Source organism: Lolium rigidum, chromosome 4, assembly GCF_022539505.1.
Source record: "Lolium rigidum isolate FL_2022 chromosome 4, APGP_CSIRO_Lrig_0.1, whole genome shotgun sequence".
NCBI lineage: Eukaryota > Viridiplantae > Streptophyta > Magnoliopsida > Poales > Poaceae > Lolium > Lolium rigidum.
The window spans coordinates 112,486,681-112,513,243 of record NC_061511.1 but is presented as its reverse complement, the minus strand read 5'-3'; the positions used below and the strand labels follow the sequence as shown (position 1 = coordinate 112,513,243).

At 46.0% G+C, this 26,563-nt stretch overlaps 1 protein-coding gene and 1 long non-coding RNA gene across 2 annotated transcripts in view; both read left to right on the top strand.

Annotated features, from left to right (window-relative positions):
• Positions 1-308: 308 nt before the first annotated feature.
• LOC124706141 lies at positions 309-1,545 on the top strand. Its single transcript, XR_007004287.1, has 3 exons — positions 309-353; positions 460-688; positions 1,482-1,545. It is a non-coding gene; the product is annotated as an uncharacterized LOC124706141 (long non-coding RNA).
• A 3,275-nt stretch (positions 1,546-4,820) lies between these two features.
• The window catches only part of LOC124708824, a 129,112-nt gene continuing 107,369 nt past the window's right edge, over positions 4,821-26,563 (top strand). The window contains exons 1-2 of the mRNA XM_047240475.1: positions 4,821-4,891; positions 6,026-6,254. Of these exons, the coding sequence (XP_047096431.1) occupies positions 4,847-4,891; positions 6,026-6,254 (274 nt within the window). The 5' untranslated portion in view covers positions 4,821-4,846. The remainder of the gene's footprint in view (positions 4,892-6,025; positions 6,255-26,563) is intronic.

Here is a 26,563-nt window from a genome sequence, read left to right as displayed (position 1 = left end):
CGCGCTGGCCAGCGCAGACACGCACATGCCGAACAGCCGCGCAGCAGCACCAGCAACGCACGCCCTGCGTTTTCCTTTGTTCTTTTTTTTTCTGACGCATGGGACCCACAATCATCTTCTACCTTCGCCTGGAGTCTGTTTCGCGTACGAGTTGGTACCGGCTGCGAAATATCCCAATTTTCTCGCTCGTTTCTGCTCGGATTTGCTTGCCTCCTTGCCACGAAAAATCCCTCTATAAATACCCCATAATCTCCTTCGTTTTTGCTTCCTAAAATTCCAAATTTTTGCGCCGCCAGGCTGCGCAAATTTCTCGCCGGAGTTCGAGCCGCCGCCGCCATCGCTGAGCTTCGGAGGTTAATGTCGCCGTCGTCTCAGACCTCCTGAGACCCTCTCGCCTGCACCAATATTTTTCCTCTTGATCTACCACTTCGCTCTCATCCTCTTTTCCCCGATCTGCAGGCCACTAGAACGCCGAGGAAACATCGCCGGAGCTTCACGGACATCCACCTCCTCCATCCGATCGCTGACGCTGTCCGAGGAAGAAAACACTGCCGCCGGTCACACGAACGATCACGCCATCAACTGCAGCATCACGTGCACGTCCTCGCCGAGATTGGAGACCAGCGAATAGACGCCAACATCCACGCTCGACTCGCCACTTCACCATCGTCGACCAGGTCCGGCCTCTGTGAGTCAGCCGCACCTCATTACTTGAGTCGTACGCGTACAGTTTGGATTAGATCATGTCAATCACCTTGAGGATCGTAAGATGTAAATCTGAGGATCCCTATTAGCTGAACCCGTACGGTCTCGTTTTCCAAACCGAGCGATCGCTGCAAATGGTGCTAGCTTGTTTCCCCATAAAAATCTTTGAAAATTCATAACAAATAATCTATAGCTCCGTTTTAGATGATTCCTTTTGCATTGAGTTCGTAATTGAATTCTCTGTAACTTTCGTGTAGAAAGTTTCTCCATCCGAGAAACTCTTTCTGACCACTTTTCGGACAAAATTATAAAAGATCCGCGAAATGTTTAACCTTGTAAAAATCATATATATATTTTCGTAACTCGGAATTTAGCAAATAATATAGCGTTGGATTCAGAAAAATGATAAGCACAACTTGGTACTGTTAATTTTAGATTTCACGTAACTTAAGGATTTTTCAAATTAATAATAGTGTTTAAAGTATTTTCACTATATTTTAAATTATATAAATGATCTTAAGTTGATTCCAGTCGCAAATTAAATATAATGAAATCTCCCATACACTAGAATACTTATTTGTGATTTTCGAAATTATTTTTTTGCATAAATTCCCAGTTTGTATTAAAATGCCTTTTCGAAATTGCTATTGAATAAACAATTTCCTATAAAGTAGTTTCAAACCTAAATTATTTTGAGAGCATGCATGCATTACTTTGTTATGTGTTTTCTCCGTTTGTGCTCTCTGGATATTTATTGTGATTATTTTATCGTCTAGATCGTGCGGTGTGTAACGTCTGTTCTTGCAAAGAGAGTGCGAACGACAACGACAAATAAGGCAAGTTGAACTTTTGATCATAACAGATCTATTGTTTTTCTATACGTGTAGTATGATTTTAGTACAAGTACATGTGTAGGATTGTTATTGATGGATTGTGTTCTATTGCTTTGAAACCCGGCGTAGGATAGCCATATGTTTATTATGATTGGATTCATTTGTAGTCAACCTATGTTTGATTGCTTGGATATGCTTACTTTATAAGTGGGTGGAATATCATGTCATGGGTATGTATTAGTTGAAAGGTTAGTTTTGAGTTGAGAAAACAACAAATGGATGAATTGGAGCGGATGTGAATAGTACGTGAGAAGGTTGTAGGTGGACCAACATGGTAAGGGCTTTGATCCGGACTTATCGACATGTATAGGTCGAGTGGCATGGTAAGGGCATGGAGCCCGACTTACCGACATGTACACTAGTTGAAGGGAGGGTGGCATGGTAAGGGTGTTGAGCCCGACTTACTCGACATGTTCGCTCGGTGGTGAGTGGCATGGTAAGGGTGTTGAGCCGGACTTACTGACATGTACACTGGTGATGAGTGACATGGTAAGGGCGTAGAGCCTGACTTACTGACATGTACACTAATGGAGTGTAGAATAACATGATAAGGGTATTAAACCTGACTTACTGGCATGTGCAATGGAAGAAAGGAGATTAGCATGGTAGGCACCCTAAGCTTGACCTACTCGCATGTGCACTAGAGAAGTTCGGAGATTAAAGTTGCTGGGATAAAACTGGGACGATACTATGATTGCTTTGTGCAAAATAAAATAAAAGTTTGAACTCTCACCTTGAAAATGTACTTGATAGATTGTTATAAGTCTCTAGTGATACTCGCCAATACATTCAATGTATTGACCCTGCGTGGCTGCAACGTTTCATGTTGCAGGTAACATTGAGGACAGAGTGATATTCCATATTTAGGTCGCGAGCTTCCACTCAGCATGTTCGCCTGTGGCGTGATGGAGCTCTTTGTTTTTATTTGTTTTCCGCTTTGAACTCTTTTATTTGAGCTAGCCATGAGCTATGCAAGTTGTAATAAATATATTCTGGATCATACACGTTGTAATAATGACGCATTTGCTATTCTGTTTATTCATCGAACTGTGTGTGCTAGCGAGTCGATCCAGGGACTAGCACAATATGCACAGAGATCCAATCCTTACCGGGTTGAATCGCTTCAGATGGTATCAGAGCATTGTGTTGACTGTAGGTTCGTGACCTTAGAAAATGGATTAGATTAGGATGACCATAGGAGCTGAAAACCTATTTAAGTTTGTCTTATATCTTCTTGCTCTTCATTTCTCATAATTCTATATCTATCATTTTTCTCGCTCTCCTCTATTCAAAATAAGTAGATGTCCATTACCCACTCTAGTTAACAAGTTAAACCTCTGTTGGATTACTTATTGGAAAATATGAACATGATGATGAGGATGATAATGGAATCAAAGTTGGTGCAAACACCGAAGAAGAAGGCGAACACGATGACTCCAAGGAGGTGATCTAAATTATGTCTAATGATTAGGAAGACCCTCCGATGAAGGACACACCGCCAACAATGAACACTCGCTCGAAGAAGCGCAAGTTCACGAAGGCCTCAGACTACGTCAAGCTCTTCAAAGTTTAACTAGGATTTGCCCGCCATTAGTTTTTCATTAGAAAATCGATATTCGTGATTAAGATATTGACCATATCGCCTTGTGGTATGGCCAAGATATTGCTTAGGATCTGTTATTCTTGAATCTTTAAATTTTTAGGTATTTTCGTGAGGCTTTAAAAAAAACGGTTTCGCTAAGAGATGATTTGAGGAGGTGCAGTTTCTGCATGTCGCTGTTTACCACGCGATTTTAGATATGTTACTGGTAACTTCAAAAATCACGAAAAATTCAGGTTAGGTGCGGAATTCGTTCCTGTACATGCACAAAAATTGGCTCATTTTTCTGACGTATTTAAGTGCCTCTGTAAAATACATTTTCACAGTAGTAAATTCTGGACAGATTCTGTCTTTGCTATAGGGGTGTCTTGTTTGATTGTTGTGTGATATGTTCGGTGTGAATGCTTGCTGTCATGTTTGTGCTTAGTATGGGTTGTGTTTCTCCTGTAGTTCTATCTATCTAAAACTTATCTTTTCTTACCCGAACAGATGCCGCCTCGACGTGCACGCACCGGCAACAACAACAACAACAACGACACTGGCAACGACAACAATGATATGCAACAGATGTTGGTAGCACAAACACAGTTGATGCAAGTGATGACTCAGTTCATGGCGAACAACAACCAAAACCAGAACAACAACAACAACAACAACCATCCACCTCCACATGTTGACATGCTCACAAGGTTTCTGAGGTTGAGGCCTGCCAAGTTCTCTAGTGCACCTGAACCAATGATAGCTCTTGATTGGTTGCGCTCTGTGGACAAGGACTTGGTAACTGTGGGATGCACCGACGTTGAGAAGGTGAGGTTTGCTGCTCACTTGCTTGAAGGACCAGCAGCTTCATGGTGGGATAATTTCCAGATAACCCACCACATTGATGGTATCACTTGGGAGATGTTTCAAGAAGGTTTTCGTACAGCTCATGTTTCATCTGGAATTATGAGCTTGAAGAGAAGGGAGTTCCGCAACTTACGTCAGAGTTTCCGCACGGTGTCTGAATACATAGAGGAATTCAGCAATCTAGCACGCTATGCGCCAGAAGATGTGGACACTGATGCAAAGAGGAAGGAGAGATTCCTGGATGGCTTGAATGATGAGCTTGCTATTCAACTGTCAGTGGTACATGTTCCTGATTTCCAGACACTGATGGACAAAGCTAGAATTCTTGAGGGAAAGCGGAACCAAGCTGAGAACCGCAAGAGGAATCACAACCACAACAACCACAACTCGCTAGCGGATCAGAGGGTCCGTACACACCATGATGGGAATGGCAATTCTGAACACCACGAGCATGGAGTAAACATACATGATGATCAAAACCACCACTCTCGGAGATGTAATGGTCAAAATAATGGTGGCAACAATGGCCGGAATCGCTACATCAACAACACTAGCAAGAGAGATATCCGCCGGGTGCAATGCTACAAATGTAAAGAGTTGGGGCACTATTCCTGGGATTGTCCCGAAGGAAAAGATGATGTTGGACACCACAATCGCTCCGACAAGAGGGACATGAGCAAATTGGAGTGTTTCAAGTGCCATAAGTTGGGACACTATTCATGGGACTGCCCTGAAAATAATAATGGTGTTGGAAATCCGAATGTGAACAATCCCATCCTGCCCCAGAAAGGACACCTAAACCATGTCAACGTGGAAGAAGTCTTTGAGGCGCCAAATGCAGCAACTCGTAAGTTTTGACCAACTCCTTCCAATATTTGTATCTTTCAATACTGGTGCATTTTATACATTCATATCAAGGACGAAGTAACACGAGATCCCATCAAAGTAATATCCTTGGAAAGTGACATGGAATAAATTTCGGATGCCACACAATGGAACCATTGCCAAGTAAACCTTTCGAAGCTGACCTAGCCAGATTCTTTTTAAGGGTGGTAGCACCTAGCCATCCCCAAACTTAAACCCTGCTAGCCTTCTCGAATCTCGAGGACGAGATTCCTTTTAAGGATGGTAGTCTGTAACATCCCAAAATCTGAGAATTTTAAAATTTATGCATTGCATCATATCAGCATGTCAAAGTTTCAGTTTTAGAAAATGTTTTACATGTTTCTTGCATAAAAGTGTTTTATATTGCTAGTTTTGCTCCTTGTTGATTAATCTATATGCATACTATATTTATCCTAGTGCTTTACTGGATTGGAGCTGTGCTCATTATGTCCAGATACTGTACTGGAAGTATTTACAAATTTTCGTATTTTTATTTGCGTCAGTTTCAGTAACTAGAACAGAAAAGAAGAAAAGGAAATAAACAAAAAAAGAACGACCGGCCAGGCTAGACAGCCAGCCATCGAGCCATGCTAAGGAATCACGCCCGTATACGCGTACGCGCACGCGGCCGTGCCGGCCGCGCTGGCCAGCGCAGACACGCACATGCCGAACAGCCGCGCAGCAGCACCAGCAACGCACGCCCCGCGTTTTACTTTGTTCTTTTTTTTTCTGACGCATGGGACCCACAATCATCTTCTACCTTCGTCTGGAGTCTGTTTCGCGTACGAGTTGGTACCGGCCGCGAAATATCCCAATTTTCTCGCTCGTTTCTGCTCGGATTTGCTTGCTTCCTTGCCACGAAAATCCCTCTATAAATACCCCATAATCTTCTCCGTTTTTGCTCCCTAAAATCCCCAATTTTTGCGCCGCCAGGCTGCGCAAATTTCTCGCCGGAGTTCGAGCCGCCGCCGCCATCGCTGAGCTTCGGAGGTTAATGTCGCCGTCGTCTCAGACCTCCTGAGACCCTCTCGCCTGCACCAATATTTTTCCCCTTGATCTACCACTTCGCTCTCATCCTCTTTTCCCCGATCTGCAGGCCACTAGAACGCCGAGGAAACATCGCCGGAGCTTCACGGACATCCACCTCCTCCATCCGATCGCTGACGCTGTCCGAGGAAGAAAACACTGCCGCCGGTCACACGAGCGATCACGCCATCAACTGCAGCATCACGTGCACGTCCTCGCCGAGACTGGAGACCAGCAAATAGACGCCAACATCCACGCTCGACTCGCCACTTCACCATCGTCGACCAGGTCCGGCCTCTGTGAGTCAGCCGCACCTCATTACTTGAGTCGTACGCGTACAGTTTGGATTAGATCATGTCAATCACCTTGAGGATCGTAAGATGTAAATCTGAGGATCCCTATTAGCTGAACCCGTACGGTCTCGTTTTCCAAACCGAGCGATCGCTGCAAATGGTGCTAGCTTGTTCCCCTATAAAAATCTTTGAAAATTCATAACAAATAATCTATAGCTCCGTTTTAGATGATTCCTTTTGCATTGAGTTCGTAATTGAATTCTCTGTAACTTTCGTGTAGAAAGTTTCTCCATCCGAGAAACTCTTTCTGACCACTTTTCGGACAAAATTATAAAAGATCCGCGAAATGTTTAACCTTGTAAAAATCATATATATATTTTCGTAACTCGGAATTTAGCAAATAATATAGCGTTGGATTCAGAAAAATGATAAGCACAACTTGGTACTGTTAATTTTAGATTTCACGTAACTTAAGGATTTTTCAAATTAATAATAGTGTTTAAAGTATTTTCACTATATTTTAAATTATATAAATGATCTTAAGTTGATTCCAGTCGCAAATTAAATATAATGAAATCTCCCATACACTAGAATACTTATTTGTGATTTTCGAAATTATTTTTTTTGCATAAATTCCCAGTTTGTATTAAAATGCCTTTTCGAAATTGCTATTGAATAAACAATTTCCTATAAAGTAGTTTCAAACCTAAATTATTTTGAGAGCATGCATGCATTACTTTGTTATGTGTTTTCTCCGTTTGTGCTCTCTGGATATTTATTGTGATTATTTTATCGTCTAGATCGTGCGGTGTGTAACGTCTGTTCTTGCAAAGAGAGTGCGAACGACAACGACAAATAAGGCAAGTTGAACTTTTGACCATAACAGATCTATCGTTTTCCTATATGTGTAGTATGATTTTAGTACAAGCACATGTGTAGGATTGTTACTGATGAATTGTGTGCTATTGCTATGAAATCCGGCTTAGGGTAGCCATATGTTTTTATGATTGGATTCATTTGTAGTCAACCTATGTTTGATTGCTTGGATATGCTTACTTTATATGTGAGTGAAATATCATGTCATGGGTATGTATTAGTTGAAAGGTTAGTTTTGAGTTGGCAAAACAACAATTGGATGAATTGGGGCGGATATGAATAGTACTTGAGAAGGTTGTAGGTCGACCGACATGGTAAGGGCTTTGAGCCGGACTTACTGACATGTATAGGTCGAGTGGCATGGTAAGGGCATAAAGCCTGACTTACTGACATGTACACTAGTTGATGGGAGGGTGGCATGGTAAGGGCGTTGAGCCTGACTTACTGACATGTTCACTGGTGGTGAGTGGCATGGTAAGGGTGTTGAGCCTGACTTACTGACATGTTCACTGGTGGTGAGTGGCATGGTAAGGGTGTTGAGCCGGACTTACTGACATGTACACTGGTGATGAGTGACATGGTAAGGGTGTAGAGCCTGACTTACTGACATGTACACTAGTGGAGTGGAGATTAGCATGGTAAGGGTATTGAACCTGACTTACTAGCATGTGTAATGGAAGAAAGGAGATTAACATGGTAGGGGCCTGAGCTTGACCTACTCACATGTGCACTAGAGGAGTTCGGAGATTAAAGTTGTTGGGATAAAACTAGGACGATATTATGATTGCTTTGTGCAAAATAAAATAAAAGTTTGAACCCTCACCTTGAAAATGTACTTGATAGATTTGTTATAAGTCTCTAGTGATACTCGCCAATACATTCAATGTATTGACCCTGCGTGGCTGCAACGTTTCATGTTGCAGGTAACATTGAGGACAGAGTGATATTCCATATTTAGGTCGCGAGCTTCCACTCAGCATGTTCGCCTGTGGCGTGATGGAGCTCTTTGCTTTTATTTGTTTTCCGCTTTGAACTCTTTTATTTGAGCTAGCCATGAGCTATGCAAGTTGTAATAAATATATTCTGGATCATACACGTTGTAATAATGACGCATTTGCTATTCTGTTTATTCATCGAACTGTGTGTGCTAGCGAGTCGATCCAGGGACTAGCACAATATGCACAGAGATCCAATCCTTACCGGGTTGAATCGCTTCATTAGTGCACTAACCTACTAATCATGTCTTCTACCGAGAATGTTGATGTGATGCAGAAAAAGGACGCCGCTACACCAGTTACTTGGCGTGAGTATGAGGCACTACGTGATCACCTACAACGTGAAATCCGTGTTGCCAATGAAGCGTTGGACAAGGATATTCAGAGTGTTCACTTGAAGGTCGATGAGACTACTACAGCGGTTCACACCGTTCAAACATCGGTGACGACTCTTCAAGCATCTATACAAGCTTTGACAACCGCCGTTGGTGAGATACGTACAATGGTGCAACAACAACCACCACTTGATGAAGATGGCAGTGTGCAAGGTGACAATGCCGAAGCTGCTAATGCTCAAGGGCGTGGTGTTGGTCGTGGTCTTGGACGTGGCGTTGGTGATGCGTTCCGTGGTCGTGGTTTTGTTCCCGTCGGAGCCCAACGTGTTCCTCAACAACAAGACGATGGTTTGGGTAAGCCCAAGTTCTCAATTCCCAGATTTGAAGGAGGTACTGATGTTGAAGAATATCTTACATGGGAGCTGAAGATTGAGAGATTATGGCGTTTACATCCTGACTATACTGAAGATAGGAAGATCAAGCTTGCTTCCTCTGAGTTTGATGGCTATGCATTGCGTTGGTGGGATGGACTTGTGAGTGCTCGTGAAGAAGATGGTGAGCTGCCTATTATCACTTGGCGTGCTATGAAGGCGGCAATGAGAGCTCGTTTTGTGCCTACCAATTACTTGCGTTCCGTCTTTGACAAGTTGACCCAATTGAAGCAAGGTGTGTTGACGGTTGATGCTTACTACATGGAGATGGAGATGCTTATGCAGCGTGCCCGCGTCCGTGAGTCTCTTGAGATGACACTACAGAGTTTTCTGAATGGTCTGCGGTTTAATATCAAGGGCATTGTGCGTCATCACAGCTACGCTACTATGAATGAGCTCCTACATCATGCAAGAGAAGCTGAGTCACAGTTGGCGGAAGAACTGCAAATGAAGGGCCGTACTACAGGCGCTGGACGCTACACACCCCGCGCACCGCCCTCCATGGCGCCATCTTCGCGCCCTGCAGATGTTCCTACTTCGTCTAGCAAGCCGGTCTCTAGTGTTACCAACACAAAGAAGCCCGCTCCTGCAGCAAGTGGAACTAGTTCTAATATGTCGACAGCGCGCAACCGTGATATGGTTTGTCATACATGTGGTGGCAAGGGTCACTTCAAAGAAGGATTGTCCTAATCGCAAAGTTATGATAGTTAATGAGGACAATGAGTATGAAACTGGAGATGATGTTGATCCAAATGCTCCAGATGAGGATGATTATGATAGCGATGGTTATGATGCTTTTCCTTCTGATGCTCAAACTATTGTTGTCTTGCAGCGTGTTCTTAATGTGCAGTCAAGTGCATCTACACAGCGCTGTAATTTGTTCCAAACAAAGGCACTAGTTGGTCCTGATAAAGCTTGCAAGGTCATTATTGATGGCGGAAGTTGTCGCAATTTAGCAAGCAAAGAGTTATGTGCCAAGCTGAAACTGAAGTATCTACCGCACCCGCATCCATATTATATTCGGTGGTTGAGCAATAATGGTGAGATGAAGGTGAGCCACATGGTGCGAGTTGATTTTGAGATTGGACCGTATAAGGATTCCATTGATTTTGATGTGGTTCCTATGACGGTTTGTCACCTGCTGTTGGGCCGGCCATGGCTCTATGACCGTTCTGTGCAACACAATGTGATGCGGGGTGGCCTTCGGTCACCTCCACACCAAGACCAACAAGTCCCCCAAGTGGACCGATGACACGAGCCCGAGCCAAGGCTCTACATGATGAGGTGAACTCGCTCCTCACTACCCTTGATCTTGGTACCCCGTTGGATGGATTGCTACCTCATGCCGACGTGCTATGTGTCATTAGGTACAAGGCGCATCAAGACCTCGGAGAGGAGGAGGCGCCAAGATCAAGGGAGGGAGAGAAGCAGCTGGACATGGAGATGATCATGGAGCCGAAGCCGACGTCGCTCGAAGCGCTCCAAGGAAGAGACGGACGCCGGCCGGTCCGGGACCCGGTCGGACCGGACCCACAACCGAGCGCCCGGTCACGAGGCCCGGTCGACCGGTCGGAAACCGGACCAGCTCCCTCGTACCGGACGACGACCGAACCCAGGACCGGAAACCTCGCAGGAATCCGGTCTCCGACCGGTCGACCGGACGCATGACCGGACAGCCCGGTCACAGGCCCGGTCAGACCGGACCCATGACCGGACAGCCCGGTCACAGGCCCGGTCAGACCGGATCCCAAATCGGACCTGACGAGAGTGCCCCACCAAACTGCCTTAACTTATCCTTTTGCGTACCTTGCTGGCCATGTGTGCCTATATAAGTAGCTGGAACCCCTCATTAGCTCTTCAGACTTGTTTTGAACTCAAACCCTAACTTTGAGCTTAGTCTCCCTTGGGTATCATCCCTCTGTAATCAAGGCACCTTGGTTGTTGACTTAGATCTTGTTGAAGGAGATTCTAGTACTTGTTACTCTCTCTCCTTCCCCAAGCTCTTCCTCTCCAATCCCAATCTCTCTCCGGGGAATTCTACCGTGTGTCTCTTCCACGGAGATTCTATTGGCGTGGTCCATCGAGCCACGGAGGTAAGCATCGGGTGTATCGGGTTGGTGTGCGTGCGTGAGTCTCGGAGTTCCTCGTGCCCGTCGTGTTCTTCGTGTTCCTCGCGTTTTCCCATCTCCCCCTTTGGTTTCGACGTCAATCCGCAAGATCGGGCCACACACGGGGTCTTAGACCTCATCATATGGTATCAGCAGCCTTTGGTTTCCGCGGATTTGACCCTCCACCCACCCAATTTCGTCCCTAGAAAATTTTCCAAAAAATCCCCAAAAATAGCCCCAAATTGCCTCTTGACCGATCTGTGATTTGGTTGCGTTTTGAGTGGTTTTGGTCCGTGGATTTGGTGTTGTTGTGCTTGATCTACTATTTCCCCAACTTTGAGCCTCCAATTCCATCGTTTCCCTTCGATTTGGTCGATTTGGCTTGGTTTTCGTGAAGAACAGGAGAGAGAAAGCTCAATCCCGCGAAATCCGGTTGAGCAGCCGGTCGACCGGGCTACCGACCGGCCGGGCCAGTCCAGAATCCGGTCAACCGGACGAACAACCGGCCGAGCCGGTCCACAACCCGGTCCAACCGGGCCTCCGACCGGGCGACGCAACGCCTCCTTCGACCTCGACATCCGGCGATCTCCACCACCACCACTGATGTAGCCCCGCTCAAGGACGAAACTACATCATGGCCAACGTTTCCCCCAAGTGAACCAATGACCCGAGCCCGAGTGAAATCCATACATGATAAGGTGAATTCACTCCTTTCTACACTTGAACTCGACATAACCTTGGACGGATTGCTACCTCATGCCTATGTCTATATGTCATTAGGTACCAATCTCGTCAAGGACCCGAAGGGAGCGTCAAGGAACCAAGGAGAGGGAGACCAACATGGTTCAAGGAAGAAGAAGGGAAAACCAAAGAGAAGGAGAAGAAGTGCTCCAGCCGCCGGCCACAGCATAGGCCGGCACTGCCGCCCCCAACAGGCCGGCACTGCCGCCATGGCCGGCACTGCCGCCCAAGCAAGACCGGCACTGCCGGCCCCACCAGCACTGCCGGCCCGAGCACGCCGGCACTGCCGGCCCCATCGAAGTCAACTTCATCTCAGCCGTCTATTTATCATCTATGGTCACAAATACCTTATTGTAATGCCCCTTTTACCCCTGGACGGATCTGGGCCTATATATAGCTCATCCCTCTCCCCAAATTAGGGTTAGACAAGATTTAGGCTTAAACATAAATTTGAGCTTTGTCTCCCTAGGGTTTCATCCCCTTTGTATCAAGGCACTCTTGAGTGATTTCTACTCTTCATGGATGATTCAAGGCTACCCCTCTCTCATCCAAGTTCTAGTTGAGATCTCCTCACCAATCTCCCACTTGTTAGATTCTACCCAAGGGTCTCTCTAAGAAGTGGTTCTATTGGCTTGGTCTAACCTACCAAGGGAGTAAATTTGGTTTGTGTTGGGTTGTGTGTGTGTGTTCTTATTTGGATATTGTGTTCTTCATCCTCTTCCCCCTCAATCACCCACTCACTTGGTCAAATTCGTGGGATCTGGGCACATCCGAGCCCTTAGGCCACATCAAATGGCATCAGAGCCACATCAAATGGTATCAGCAGCTCTTGGTTAGCCCGGATTTGACCCCCATCCACCCAAATTCGCCCCAAAAATTTTCTCCAAAAAATCCCCAAAAAATAGCCCTAAATTTGCCTTTGGTCAGATCTGGATTTTGTTGCGTTTTTAGTGGTTTTGATCCATGGATTTGATGTTCCTATGGTAGATCTACATCTCCACCAAATTTCGCTGGCAAATTCCTTTTATATCTCCGTGAATCGAAGATTTTCTGAGCCAATTTCCGCCAGTTCGTCGAGCTGTTCATCGGGCTCGTGCTCGGCCGGCACTGCCGGGCAGTGCACAGCGGCACTGCCGCTCGACCGGCACTGCCGGTGGGTTTCGGCCGGCACTGCCGCCAGCCCTCATCTTCCACCTTGGTTCATTCGCCCGGCCAAATCCATCACCCCCAGCAGCTCACCTCCGCGCCGCTCGAGCCCATCGCCACATCACAGTAGCCGCTCACCCAAGGCCACGCGCGCCAGCAGCCCGCTCGCCCACCAACTCCCGGCCCCGACCACCACCAGCGCACGCGCCCAGCTCACCAATTCCCTGCGCGCGCAAGCTGCCGCCGGCCGCCCTCAGCTCGCCCCGCACACACGCGCGCGCGCAGCACGCCAACCGCCCACGCGCTACCCGCCCCAACCACCATCCAACGCCGCCAGCAGCTAACACCCCAGGCCACCTCCACGCGCCCGCACCTGGACGGCCGGAAATCACCCCACGCCGCCCGCCTCCATCCCCAGCTCGAGCAGCCTCCTGCTGGCCCAAGCAAGCCACGCCACAGCGCCTCCACGCAGCAGCCCCCACCCGCGCGCAAGTCCATCCTCTGCATCGCGCGCAAGCACCACCCCGGCACTACCGTGAGCCGCAGACCGGCACTACCGCCGAGCACACCCCGGCACTGCCGGCCATCCCACAGCGGCACTGCCGGTCCTGTACATACGTAGTTTCAGTTTCGCTCCATTCTGACTCCAATTTTTGCTCCAAATTTTGACAACTTTCCGGCGCCCGTTTGACCCCAAACTTTCACAGTTATCCCTTTTCATAGTGACTCTAATTTTGACACCGTTTCCGAAATTTTCCGACTCCAAAATTTTGACACCTTCGATCGCTCGTCGTGACCCAAATTTTCGGGCATTGACTTATTTTGCTCGGTTTCCGTTTTGGAGTGCAAGGTTTGTCTATCAAGCTTCCGCGTCTACATCGACACCGCGGCGACACCTTCGGCACCCCGGACTCCGGCGCAACTCGACACCATCGTCGCCATCATCGCAAGTTGTGTGTTCCGACACCGCCTAACATTTTCATCTAGGTATAACTTGCTCCCCACCTTGTAGCCCCTCTTCCTTTTGCGACCTATCCTATCGAGCATTGCTTATCAAGTGTTGCGAGACATTGCACGTGGCCCCGATTGTGAGGTGTGTGTGTCGTGTGGAGTCAAGCTTATAAGCAAGGACTCGTGTGGCAAAATAGCAAAAGCGAGGCTAACGCTAACATAGAGTGAGAAAAGCCGGAAAAGCACAAAAAGAGCAAAAGAGTGCAAGGGCACCATACATACAAAAGAGTGCAAGTGCCACCATAGATACAAAAGAGTGCAAGTGCCACCATATACAAAAGAGTAAAAAGCTTTTAAGCAAAAGAGAGAAGAGAAGAGAGGCCGCGTGTGAATCTTGTTGTCTCTCAAGTTGCAACCAAAGCTTTGATCTCTTCTTGTGTTAGTGTGACACCGAGCACCCTTGCTTAAGGGCTTCTTACACTTTTCCGCTCAATCCTTGGTCGCACTAACCCCATTCATCTCGTGTGTGAGTTCCACATCATTCGTGTTTCCGTGATCACCATTTGGACATTTGATTTTTGGAGCTTACCCACTCTTAACAACAAACTTGATTTCGGATTTTGACTTTTGGCTTTCCACCATTCCTCACCTACCACCATATTTGCTAGCTTTTGCGTGTGTTTTTGTGTGTGTACCCCAACACAAATCGAATTTTGCTCTCGGTATCGTTAGTTGACCCAATTCCATCACTTCAAGGTAAGACTCGAAGGTAGTTTCTTCCACTAACATCCACCATATAGCTTTTGTCGTGCTAACATGGATAGTGAAGAAGAGGATACGGAGGAGTACACGGAGCACTTCGAGGAGGATTCCTCTTCAAGCACCGCGGATGTGGAGGAACATGTGGAGCTCTACACCGACTATGGCTCCGCGAGCATCGCCAACATGACCGACATCGAGGAGCTCTACACCGACTATGGCTCCGCGAGCATCGCCAACATGGACGACATGGTGGAGCACCACCTTGAGGACGACATCGACGAGCTCTACATCGACAATGGCTCATCAAGCATGGACGTCATGGTGGAGCAACGCCACGACTACGACATCGACACCATGGCGGAGCCTCACCTCGACTCCACCTTGAACAACGCCGAGGCGCCCACATACCCCTACTTGGCCAATGGAGCTACATATGAAGATAGAGGACCTCCACGATGGCATCATCATGTGGATCATCAAGAGCGTCCCCAACATGTTCGGCCTCGACACACTTCTCCGAGCTCCACAAGGCGCCATCATGATAGTGCTTATGCACAAGATCATCGACATCAAGTACATCATATGGAGCATCAAGAGCGTCCCCAACATGATCGACATCGACACGCTTCTCCGAGCTCCTCAAGGCACCGCAAGCAACATGCCAAGTCGCATGAGCCATCATCTAGGCATGGCAAGGACCGTCATCGACTCACACCATCTCACGATCGTCGTCGACCACCACCACCTCATGGTCTACATCGACATCCGCACACACATGATCTTCGACGACACCACTCAAGACATGGTGATGAGGCGAGAAGACGAGAGCCTCGACATGAAGGCGACGAACACCATCATAGGGTGTCTACCACTCCAAGGATGGAGAGGGCACATCAAGAAGACCTTCCTTATAAGGCGACTCCTATCTCTTGTGCCACCACCACAATGGCCCCTACCTCGTCATATGCCTATGGACTCCGATGCTACAAGTGCAAGCAACAAGGCCACCCTCCACGGGAATGTCCCAATCTCCTATGTGAGGTGTGCAAGGCAAAGGGTCACATGGCATGGCAATGCACAACGCCAAGCGCCAAGAAGCTCTACTTCGACGAGCTCAATGCACAAGTCTCCAAGATGCCACCACTTGAGGACGACTTAGGAGGCGAGGGAGTTGAGCATGGTGAGCATGGGATTTTCCCTTCACCTACGGAGGCGCATGGAGTTGAGATGGTTGAGCATGGGAAGTTCCCTTCAACCACGGAGGCGCATGGAGATGAGCAAGTCGAACCTACTCCTACATGCTTGATTGATGAGTTGGTACCAACCCCATGTGAGCATGAGAGCCACTTAGCCCACTTGAGCGAGAGTGATAGTGAGTTGAGTGACTTCCACCCCACATGTGAGTTTGAGTGCTTCCATTTGAAGGACATGAGTGATACACAAAGTGAGTTGAGAGAGGTAGATGATAGGTCCATGGAGGACATCACATTTGCTAACACATTAACCTCTCCCTCGTTTGTGTCTTCTTATGTTGCACTAGGTTCCACGGAGGATGAGTTTCCGCTCATGGAGAAGATGTACATGGTGCATGAAGACGATGATATCTCACCATGCTTGCTCCAAGATGGACATGTCGACCACATGGATCCTCCTACTTCCACAACACCTACATCACATGAGTCGGCCTTCAAAGGTAACAACATAGTTGTTGATGATGCCATGATCCCACTAGTGGACATGATGACTTATGAGTGCATGCATGATCTTGATGATACATTTGCTACGTCACATGCTACTTTCATTTTCCCATGCGATACTTTGCTTGATAACATTGTTGATCATGTGGAAGTGAATGCTTGTGATACCATGACCATGCCATGCTATGAGAGCTTCAATTTTTCTACCATTGCTTGCAACATGTCGACCACTTGCTCTTTCCCATGTATTGTTTGCAATGATAATGACAAGGATGACATTAGCTTCCAAATGCTTTGTCCAAAATGTTTACACTCTTCCATGATCCTTGCATCCAAGATTGCGAACAATTGCTCTTTCTTATGCTTGGTATGCAAGAATGCTTATTGCATTGTCCACGAGATGGCCCCCATAGCCTTCTCACTTTTTGATGATCATGAGTTACCACATGCCACGAATGCACCTTCATGCCATATGCACTATCGCCATAAATTTCATACTATCTTGCTTGACACTAATGGTGATGTGCACAAGACTTGGACCATCATGATGGATGATGTGTTCATCTACCATGCACACACGCTTTTTGTATTGCTTATTCCATGTGTAGGTACACGGACGACCACTTCTACCGCCACGGAGCATGAGCTCACGAAACGCGCAATTGAGAGCTACCCCATCAAGGACCTAACCCGCGGGAATCACACCAAAGGGTATGTTCCCACAAGCCTTCGCTCTCATGTGTTTCCGACTTGGTTTGTCGAGCTTCCGGTTTGGTTCAATTCCTCATCACCTCTTTTGCTTCTTATGCAACATATCTTGAAACATCTTGTTGGCACAATGGTTGTTGTATGTATTGATGATATCATCATACACTCCGAGAATCTCAAGGATCATGTCAGACATGTGAGAGACACCTTATGCATCTTGTGCCACATGTCACTCATAAAGTTGCTCTTCTTTGGATTTCTCATTTCACCTTTGGCAATTGAAATGGATTCTTGGACACTTGAGGATACCCTTACTTGGCTCCCGCCAACCATACTTTCCCAAGCTAGAAGTTTCCATCTCTTTGCCATTGCACATAACAATTTTGCCCAAAATTTTGCCACCGATACTTGCCTTTTGATTGTTCCATTTGTGTGGGACAATGCTACACATCACATTTTTGACACTTTACAATCCAAACTTTTACATGCACAAACTTTTGCCCCACCAAATTTTGGATACATCGATACTCTTTTGGTTCCCATTTTTGCCAAACGCCTCTTGGAGAAACGACTTGATGCTTCGTGTAGTATTGAGAGCCTTTTGTTCGCCGATCACAAATTTGGCATGCACAAGCTTTCCATTTGCAAGTTGTTTTTCCCCAAGATCTTCTCCGACCGCGACTTTATCCCTCTACCACAACATCGGACAAGCGTCATGGACTACACCGTCGGTGAGGAGGAAGAACAAGAGTCGAGGACGACTCTTCCCCAAGGGGGGGGAGATGATGTAGCCCCGCTCAAGGACGAAACTACATCATGGCCAACGTTTCCCCCAAGTGAACCAATGACCCGACCCCGAGTGAAATCCATACATGATAAGGTGAATTCACTCCTTTCTACACTTGAACTCGACATAACCTTGGACGGATTGCTACCTCATGCCTATGTCTATATGTCATTAGGTACCAATCTCGTCAAGGACCCGAAGGGAGCGTCAAGGAACCAAGGAGAGGGAGATCAACACGGTTCAAGGAAGAAGAAGGAAAGACCAAAGAGAGGGAGAAGAAGTGCTCCAGCCGCCGGCCATAGCACAGGCCGGCACTGCCGCCCCCAACAGGCCGGCACTGCCGCCATGGCCGGCACTGCCGCCCAAGCAAGACCGGCACTGCCGGCCCCACCAGCACTGCCGGCCCGAGCACGCCGGCACTGCCGGCCCCATCGAAGTCAACTTCATCTCAGCCGTCTATTTATCATCTATGGTCACAAATACCTTATTGTAATGCCCCTTTTACCCCTGGACGGATCTGGGTCTATATATAGCTCATCCCTCTCCCCAAATTTGGGTTAGACAAGATTTAGGCTTAAACATAAATTTGAGCTTTGTCTCCCTAGGGTTTCATCCCCTTTGTATCAAGGCACTCTTGAGTGATTTCTACTCTTCATGGATGATTCAAGGCTACCCCTCTCTCATCCAAGTTCTAGTTGAGATCTCCTCACCAATCTCCCACTTGTTAGATTCTACCCAAGGGTCTCTCTAAGAAGTGGTTCTATTGGCTTGGTCTAACCTACCAAGGGAGTAAATTTGGTTTGTGTTGGGTTGTGTGTGTGTGTTCTTATTTGGATATTGTGTTCTTCATCCTCTTCCCCCTCAATCACCCACTCACTTGGTCAAATTCGTGGGATCTGGGCACATCCGAGCCCTTAGGCCTCATCAACCACCACCACCACCACCATCGCAGGTATAACTTGCAGGTTTCACCTTGTAACCCCTCTTCCTTTTGCGATCTATCCCATCGAGCATTGCTTGTCTAGTGTTGCGAGACATTGCACGTGATAGGGCAAAGGTGTCCGATCTTTCGATGAGACGAGGATAATTCGATTTGTTGGTGGAGTTCGTGCTTGACGATCCGACTACACGTGCAAAGCTCGTGCGCCAATGCAATCGCTAGGACAATCTCCGGGAGTTACTGATCTTGCGGGAGCACGATCAGCTTGACCAGCAAGGGTCTTAATTCCTACCTGAAATCGAGAACAAGTAAGAACTAAAGATGCAATCAGAATATTGCGAATAGAGATGAAAGCTTGATTGATAATGGTGGGATTCCGAATAGTCGGTCTTGTTCTGGGCGTTGGCCTCAAAAGAAGAACACGTAGTTGCAGCAATTGGCTAACTTTTAATCTAATCAAAATCCAAGTTCTAATGACGGCTACAGAGGGATATATATGGGGGAAGTCAAGGGATTTTCGTCCAACCAGCTAGGGTTGGCCAAAAACACCCCTAAATGGGCCTTCCTCCACTTATATGGCCTCTTAAAATACCCTAAAATACCTAATCCGAAAATACATGGGCCTGGCCCATTAAATAAGGTGACGCAAGCACCATTAATAACTCTTTGGACGAATTTTATGATGGAGTAACTTGTAGAATTCGTCCAAGCATCGTTGCTTCGCTATGGTGGCTTCAATGTTCTGAAATCCTCGCTTGCAACGCCATCCTGAATCCTTGCATGTCTGCTGCCATCTCCATGCACGTTCCTAATCCAATGCTTGGCGTCCATGCTAGATCCATTCCTAAATAATATAAATACATTTGATTTAGGCAGCATCATATTCTCATATATATCTGGAAGGATTCCTAGTAACGAATGTACCTGAGATGTGGTTGTAGGAGTATTGGTTGTATCTATCATAGAGATGTCCTCATCATCCTCCCCTACTTGAATTGAAGTCGTCCTCGACGTAGTCTCATCTTTTTCACCAAGATATGCCTTCAAATCGCAGGTAATCATGTCCTCATCATCCTCCCTTTCTTGAAAGAAAAGCCGTCCTCGGCGATGTTTATTCTGTAAACATGCTAACAAAAGAGACAAGGTATATGCATGGTATATGTATATGTCATCCGTTTTAACAGATCTCTCATGTTTCCCATTTAAGTTTGTACATATTCCAGTATTGTAGTAGCGTAGAAGCTTATTAGTCTCCATTAAACATTTATCACAACTCAATTTGCAGATATAAGTGAAGCACATATTAACTCCTTTCAAATTATAATGCTCATCATTAAACCATCCCAAAGTTGGTAAACCAAAACGTAAGGTCTCAAATTTACTAGCCACACAATGTTGAATTAAACAATTTTGCAGCAAGTTATTTGGCATAGAATGAATACCAACATTGGAGGTCATATCAAAATGACAAAGCATATACACAAATTCAGTTTTATTGGAACTATAAGAATCATCACACATGATGCAAATCCTATGTACCATAAAAACATTGGTGCTGACATACTCCCCAACCAAATGAAAAGTAATATCATGGGCGTAGACACTCTTTAAACAAGGAAGTTCATCAATTTTATATCTAGCATGTGACAAAGATATAGGTGGATCCAACCCAACAGAAAACAAAGAATTAGCATGAGAAATCTTAGCCAACACTTCATTGTTCATAACCAGTTTTATATGATCCATACTAGAGTCATCTTTCAAGTCACAAGGTGCATTATCAGGAGCAAGAGTTTTAGTTTGTGCACTCATAGATATGGAAGAATTAACTTGTACAGTAGGTGTACTCAACATAGTTGGTATATCATTTACACAAGTTCCTAACACATGGTCATCATTGGAAACAAAATTCTTCGTTGGTACACTCATATCAATAGAGGAATGAAAAACAGCACATGGTACACACAAATCTGTAGGTTTGTCATAACTAGAGTCAACCAAAAGATTGCTAGTCATATCAATGATAATTTCAGTGGTATGATCACATGGTACTTGCAAATCAGTAGTATGATCCTCTAATATAGGCGGTGTGGCCAAATCATCAGCGAACTCAACACATTGTATATTAATATCAACATTGCATTCATCAATCTCATGTGGAGGGATGAAATCAGTACCTTTATTTTTACCTTGTAAATCCGACTTAGAAGATGTTCGCAGCGACGTGTCACAAGTCTGTGGCTGGGCGACTCGCACAACAATATTCATGCGTGGAACGTTGGAAGAAACAACCGGTGCTAGTGTGCATGACTTGGAGGAGTTGAAATGGTCCACCGTGTTTTTCTGTATGTGTTTCTCAAAAGCACAAGCGCGAACATATATACCAATAGTAGAACGAGGAATATACTTAAACATAACCTTAATATCAGGGTTCAAGCCGTTGAAAAACATGTTTCTAGTATTTTCCTCAAATTCTGTTATATCACAACGGTACATGTAAAATTTAAATTCCTGATAGTAAACATGCACGGTGTTACTACCTTGTTTCAACCGTTTAAGTTTGCGGATCATTTCACGTTGATGAGAAAGAGGCACAAATCTATGTCGCAATGCAGATTTTAAATCTCCCCAAGTAGTAGGTTTATTATCAATATTTTCTTTATAAGTCATATCCCACCAAATGGAAGCAAAATCTGTAAAAACTCTAGCAGCAGTTCTTACTTTCTCATGTTCAGTAAGATCATGGCATCCAAAAATATGGTCGACTTCAAACTCCCAATCAAAATAAGCATCAGTATTATATCTACCCGCATAAACTGGTAAAGAAATAACCTGATCATGATCTCCGATAAGTGGTCGCACGTGCATCTCCATGTTCGTCATGGTCTTCGGGTCGGCGGATTGGTCCTCAATTCCTGGCATGGTTAGTACCCAAAAATCACAAGTGTATATGCCTACAAGCTACGCAAATATGGTGGTATCACGCGCAATTCCTCAAGCAAAATACAAAGCTCTTACAAGTTCTTACCAAACAGGAGGCGGCGATCGGCAACCAACAGTATCAAGTAACTCCAAAGATTGAGCGAAGCGATTGCCATGCACACGTATACCGCACGATGTAGAAATATGTAGAGCTGTAGGTAGGCTCAATATATGTGGAACTACAACCACAATAATCAATGTAAAGCTGAAAAGTCGTTCAAAGTTGTCAAGTGCTGGTCCTAGACTAGCCCGTACTAGAGACGCAAGTCTAAGACACAGATGATATATCACGACACGAGATAGAAGCTCCGTGGCTCGCTGTATACGAACCAGATATTTTAAAATATTGGAGAGAAAACCAGATGATATATCACAACACACGCGGATAATATGACGACTCAACAGGTTTAAATTGAGCTGACTAGCGGCGCAGAGCCGTAGATAGTAAGCCGGCACAGATAGTTGATCGGTAACTCCGGAAACTCGCCAGAACTTCTCACATAAAATGATGGACCGAAGTAGATAAGTTTTGCAGAAGGGACGCAAAGGCAGATGCATCAAAGATATAAGCAACGACTGACAAACCTGCGGACGACAGTCATGTTTGAAAAAGAAGCAGCGATCAAAGTTCCAGAACTCTCTCCTTCTTTTCTTTTATATATAATATATGCACGGTTCCCAAAAGAACAAGGAAAGCACACTTCGAACCAAACGAAAGAATCTGATACGTAACTGTACTTTTTTTTTTCTTCTCCTTCTTTTTTCTGTTTTTTTTTTCTTTTTTTTTTCCTTTAAATGGACCAACTCCTCAACAGATATTCCTACCAGACTTGGTTTTCACGAGACAAAATATTGATCCTCAACAGATATTCGTACCAGATTTCTTGAGGAACCAAAAACTGGCACCTTTCCTTGCCTTTCAAAGCTCTCCAAACTCCAAAGCAGCACGGCTTGTCCTTTCTTGAGATCTGATCGGTCTCTTTTTTTTTTCTTCTTCTTTTTTTCCTCTTTTTTTATACTGTTGTTTCCAATCAGACACACGGAATCTCTTTCCAAACAGATCGGATAACAAACTTGGAAAGTTTAACAACAATTGCTTGCGAATATATGTACGGAACCGACACACGGACGTGGATATTTTAAGGTGGATGGCAGAGGTAGACGAACAGACACACGGACGTGGAGATTTTAAGGCGGATGAAATACGGCGGTGTGACAAGAACGTGATTAGAACTCGAAACTCTAAAAGACTAGACACTAGAAACCAGCAACTCGACACACGATGCAACGAAAATTCAACAAAACAAAAACAAAGTGGTGATAGCGAAAAGGCTAAGACTGGTTTTAGGCGAGGATGAACTAATCTAACTTTTTTTTGAGGCTTTTTTCTGGGTTATAGGTAAAAACAAATCTACACTAGGAAAACTGTAAATCTCACCGAGCAACCTGAAATCTGATACCACTTGATAGGGCAAAGGTGTCCGATCTTTCGATGAGACGAGGATAATTCGATTTGTTGGTGGAGTTCGTGCTTGACGATCCGACTACACGTGCAAAGCTCGTGCGCCAATGCAATCGCTAGGACAATCTCCGGGAGTTACTGATCTTGCGGGATGCACGATCAGCCCGACCAGCAAGGGTCTTAATTCCTACCTGAAATCGAGAACAAGTAAGAACTAAAGATGCAATCAGAATATTGCGAATAGAGATGAAAGCTTGATTGATAATGGTGGGATTCTGAATAGTCGGTCTTGTTCTGGGCGTTGGCCTCAAAAGAAGTACACGTGAGTTGCAGCAATTGGCTAACTTTTAATCTAATCAAAATCCAAGTTCTAATGACGGCTACAGAGGGATATATATGGGGGAAGTCAAGGGATTTTCGTCCAACCAGCTAGGGTTGGCCAAAAACACCCCTAAATGGGCCTTCCTCCACTTATATGGCCTCTTAAAATCCCCTAAAATACCTAATCCGAAAATACATGGGCCTGGCCCATTAAATAAGGTGACGCAGCACCATTAATAACTCTTTGGACGAATTTTATGATGGAGTAACTTGTATAATTCATCCAAGCATCATTGCTTCACTATGGTGGCTTCAATGTTCTGAAATCCTCGCTTGCAACGCCATCCTGAATCCTTGCAGGTCTGCTGCCATCTCCATGCACGTTCCTAATCCAATGCTTGGCGTCCATGCTAGATCCATTCCTAAATAATATAAATACATTTGATTTAGGCAGCATCATATTCTCATATATATCAGGAAGGATTCCTAGTAACGAATGTACCTGAGATGTGGTTGTAGGAGTATTGGTTGTATCTATCATAGAGATGTCCTCATCATCCTCCCCTACTTGAATTGAAGTCATCCTCGACGTAGTCTCGTCTTTTTCACCAAGATATGCCTTCAAATTGCAGGTAATCATGTCCTCATCAGCACGTGGCCCCGCATTGTGAGGTGTGTGTGTAGCGTTGAGTAAGGCACCCAAGCAAACACTCGTGTGGCAAGATAGCAAAAGCGAGGCTAACGCTAACATAGTGCGTAAAAAAGCCCCAAAAACACAAAAAGAGTGCGAGTAGCACCATACATCCATCCATACATCCATACGCCCATACATACAAAAGTGTCCAAGTGCCACCAAAGATACAAACGAGTGCAAGTGCCACCATATACAAAAGAGAAAAAGCTTTTAAGCAAAGAGAGATACGAGAAGAGAGGTCGCGTGCAAATCTAGTTGTCTCTTCCTTTGCAACCAAAGCTTTGCCTCTCCTTGTGTTAGTGTGACACCGAGCATCCGTACATACACTTTTCCGCTAACTTTTGGTTGCACTAACCCCGCTTATCTCGTGTGTGTGTTCCACAACTTTTTCCGTGTTTATAGTGATCTTCACATTGACATTTGGATTTTTGGACCTAACCCACTTTAAACAACATACTCGATCTTGGATTTGTCTTTTGGCTTTCCACAACACTCGCCTAACACAATATTTGCTAGCTTTTGCGTGTGGTTTTGCGTGTGTCCCCGATACACTTGATCTTGCTTTAGGCTTGGTGGATTCCCTCAATACTATCTTACCTTGGTAAGAGTGCGAGGTAGTCTCCTTCCACTAACATACACAACCTAGTGCTTGTCTTTGCATCATGGATAGGAGCGGAGATGATGCAAGGGAGGGGGAAGTCCTCCGCAACACCGAGAGGTTGGCTACTCAACACAACCTATGGACACAACGACAAGAGTTCAAGGAGCAACTCACTCTTTTCGAGACGCGCATCGATGAGCAATACGATGAAGTGGCACACAACTTCTCCGTTGTGAACCAAGACTTGGCTCTCCTTCGCGAAGCTACGGACAACTTGAATGGTCAAATGGCGGCCAATGATGCGAACATGGAGCGGCGCATGGTTAGCCTCGAGCGCGCCATCACCAACTTGGGTCGTCATCGCCGACACCGCTCTACGTCATCATCCTCAAGCTCATCACAAGATTATTACTCTCATGGTCACCGTTCGTCCTCAAACTCCTCCTCAAGGCATGAAGACCATCATCGACCGCATCGCTCACATGCTCGTCATGAAGACTCTCGCTCCAACTCTAGGCGAGGAGAAATACATCGCCATGCTCGTCCTCAAGAACGTCCTCTACAAGATCGTCCTCAACCGGATGGCCATGCCCACCATGGGCGTGACGGCCACCCACATGACAACATCTTCCACAACATGGAGCCACATGGTGATGCTCAAGGCCATGAACATCAAGACCAACCGAGGCGTGATCTTCGCAATCATCCTCGCCATGACCAACGTGGAAGAGGAGAACCATGAGAGGGCCATCTTTGGGCGTCGTCAACCACCTCGTCAAGATCTTCAACCACATCCTCACCGTGAACCGAGTGAAGCAAGTGTGCACCTCCAACACCAACCCAATGCTATGGTTGGCCGTCGAAGACCTCCTATTCCTCCTCAAGCCGCAAGAGATGAAGGTGCCCCTCCTCGTCGAAGAAACTTGGAGGATGAAGAGAATATGTTTGGAAGACTCAAGTTCACCATGCCAAAGTTCAAGGGTGAAGAAGATGCCGAGGCCTACCTCTCATGGGCACTCAAGGTCGACAAGATATTCCGCATCCACAACTACTCCGGTGCCAAGAAGGTGGCTATGGCGTCCCTTGAATTCGAGGACTACGCAAACACTTGGTGGGAGCAAGTCCTCACTCTTCGAGAAGAGAAGGGTGAACCTCCAATTGCAACTTGGGAAGAAATGAAGAAAGAAATGCATGCTCACTTTGTGCCCACGCACTATGATGAGGTCTAAGACCCCGTGGGTGGCCCGATCTTGCGGATTGACGTCGAAACCGAAGGGGGAGATGGGAAAACGCGAGGAACACGAAGAACACGGTGATGAACACGAGGAACTCCGAGACTCACGCACGCACACCAACCCGATACACCCGATGCTTACCTCCGTGGCTCGATGGACCACGCCAATAGAATCTCCGTGGAAGAGACACGCGGTAGAATTCCCCGGAGAGAGATTGGGATTGGAGAGGAAGAGCTTGGGGAAGGAGAGAGAGTAACAAGTACTAGAATCTCCTTCAACAAGATCTAAGTCAACAACCAAGGTGCCTTGATTACGGAGGGATGATACCCAAGGGAGACTAAGCTCAAAGTTAGGGTTTGAGTTCAAAACAAGTCTAAAGAGCTAATGAGGGGTTCCAGCCTACTTATATAGGCACACACAGCCAGCAAGGGCGAACAGTACGCAAAAGGATAAGTTAAGGCAGTTTGGTGGGGCACTCTCGTCAGGTCCGGTTTGGGATCCGGTCAGACCGGGCCTGGGACCGGGCTGTCCGGTCATGGGTCC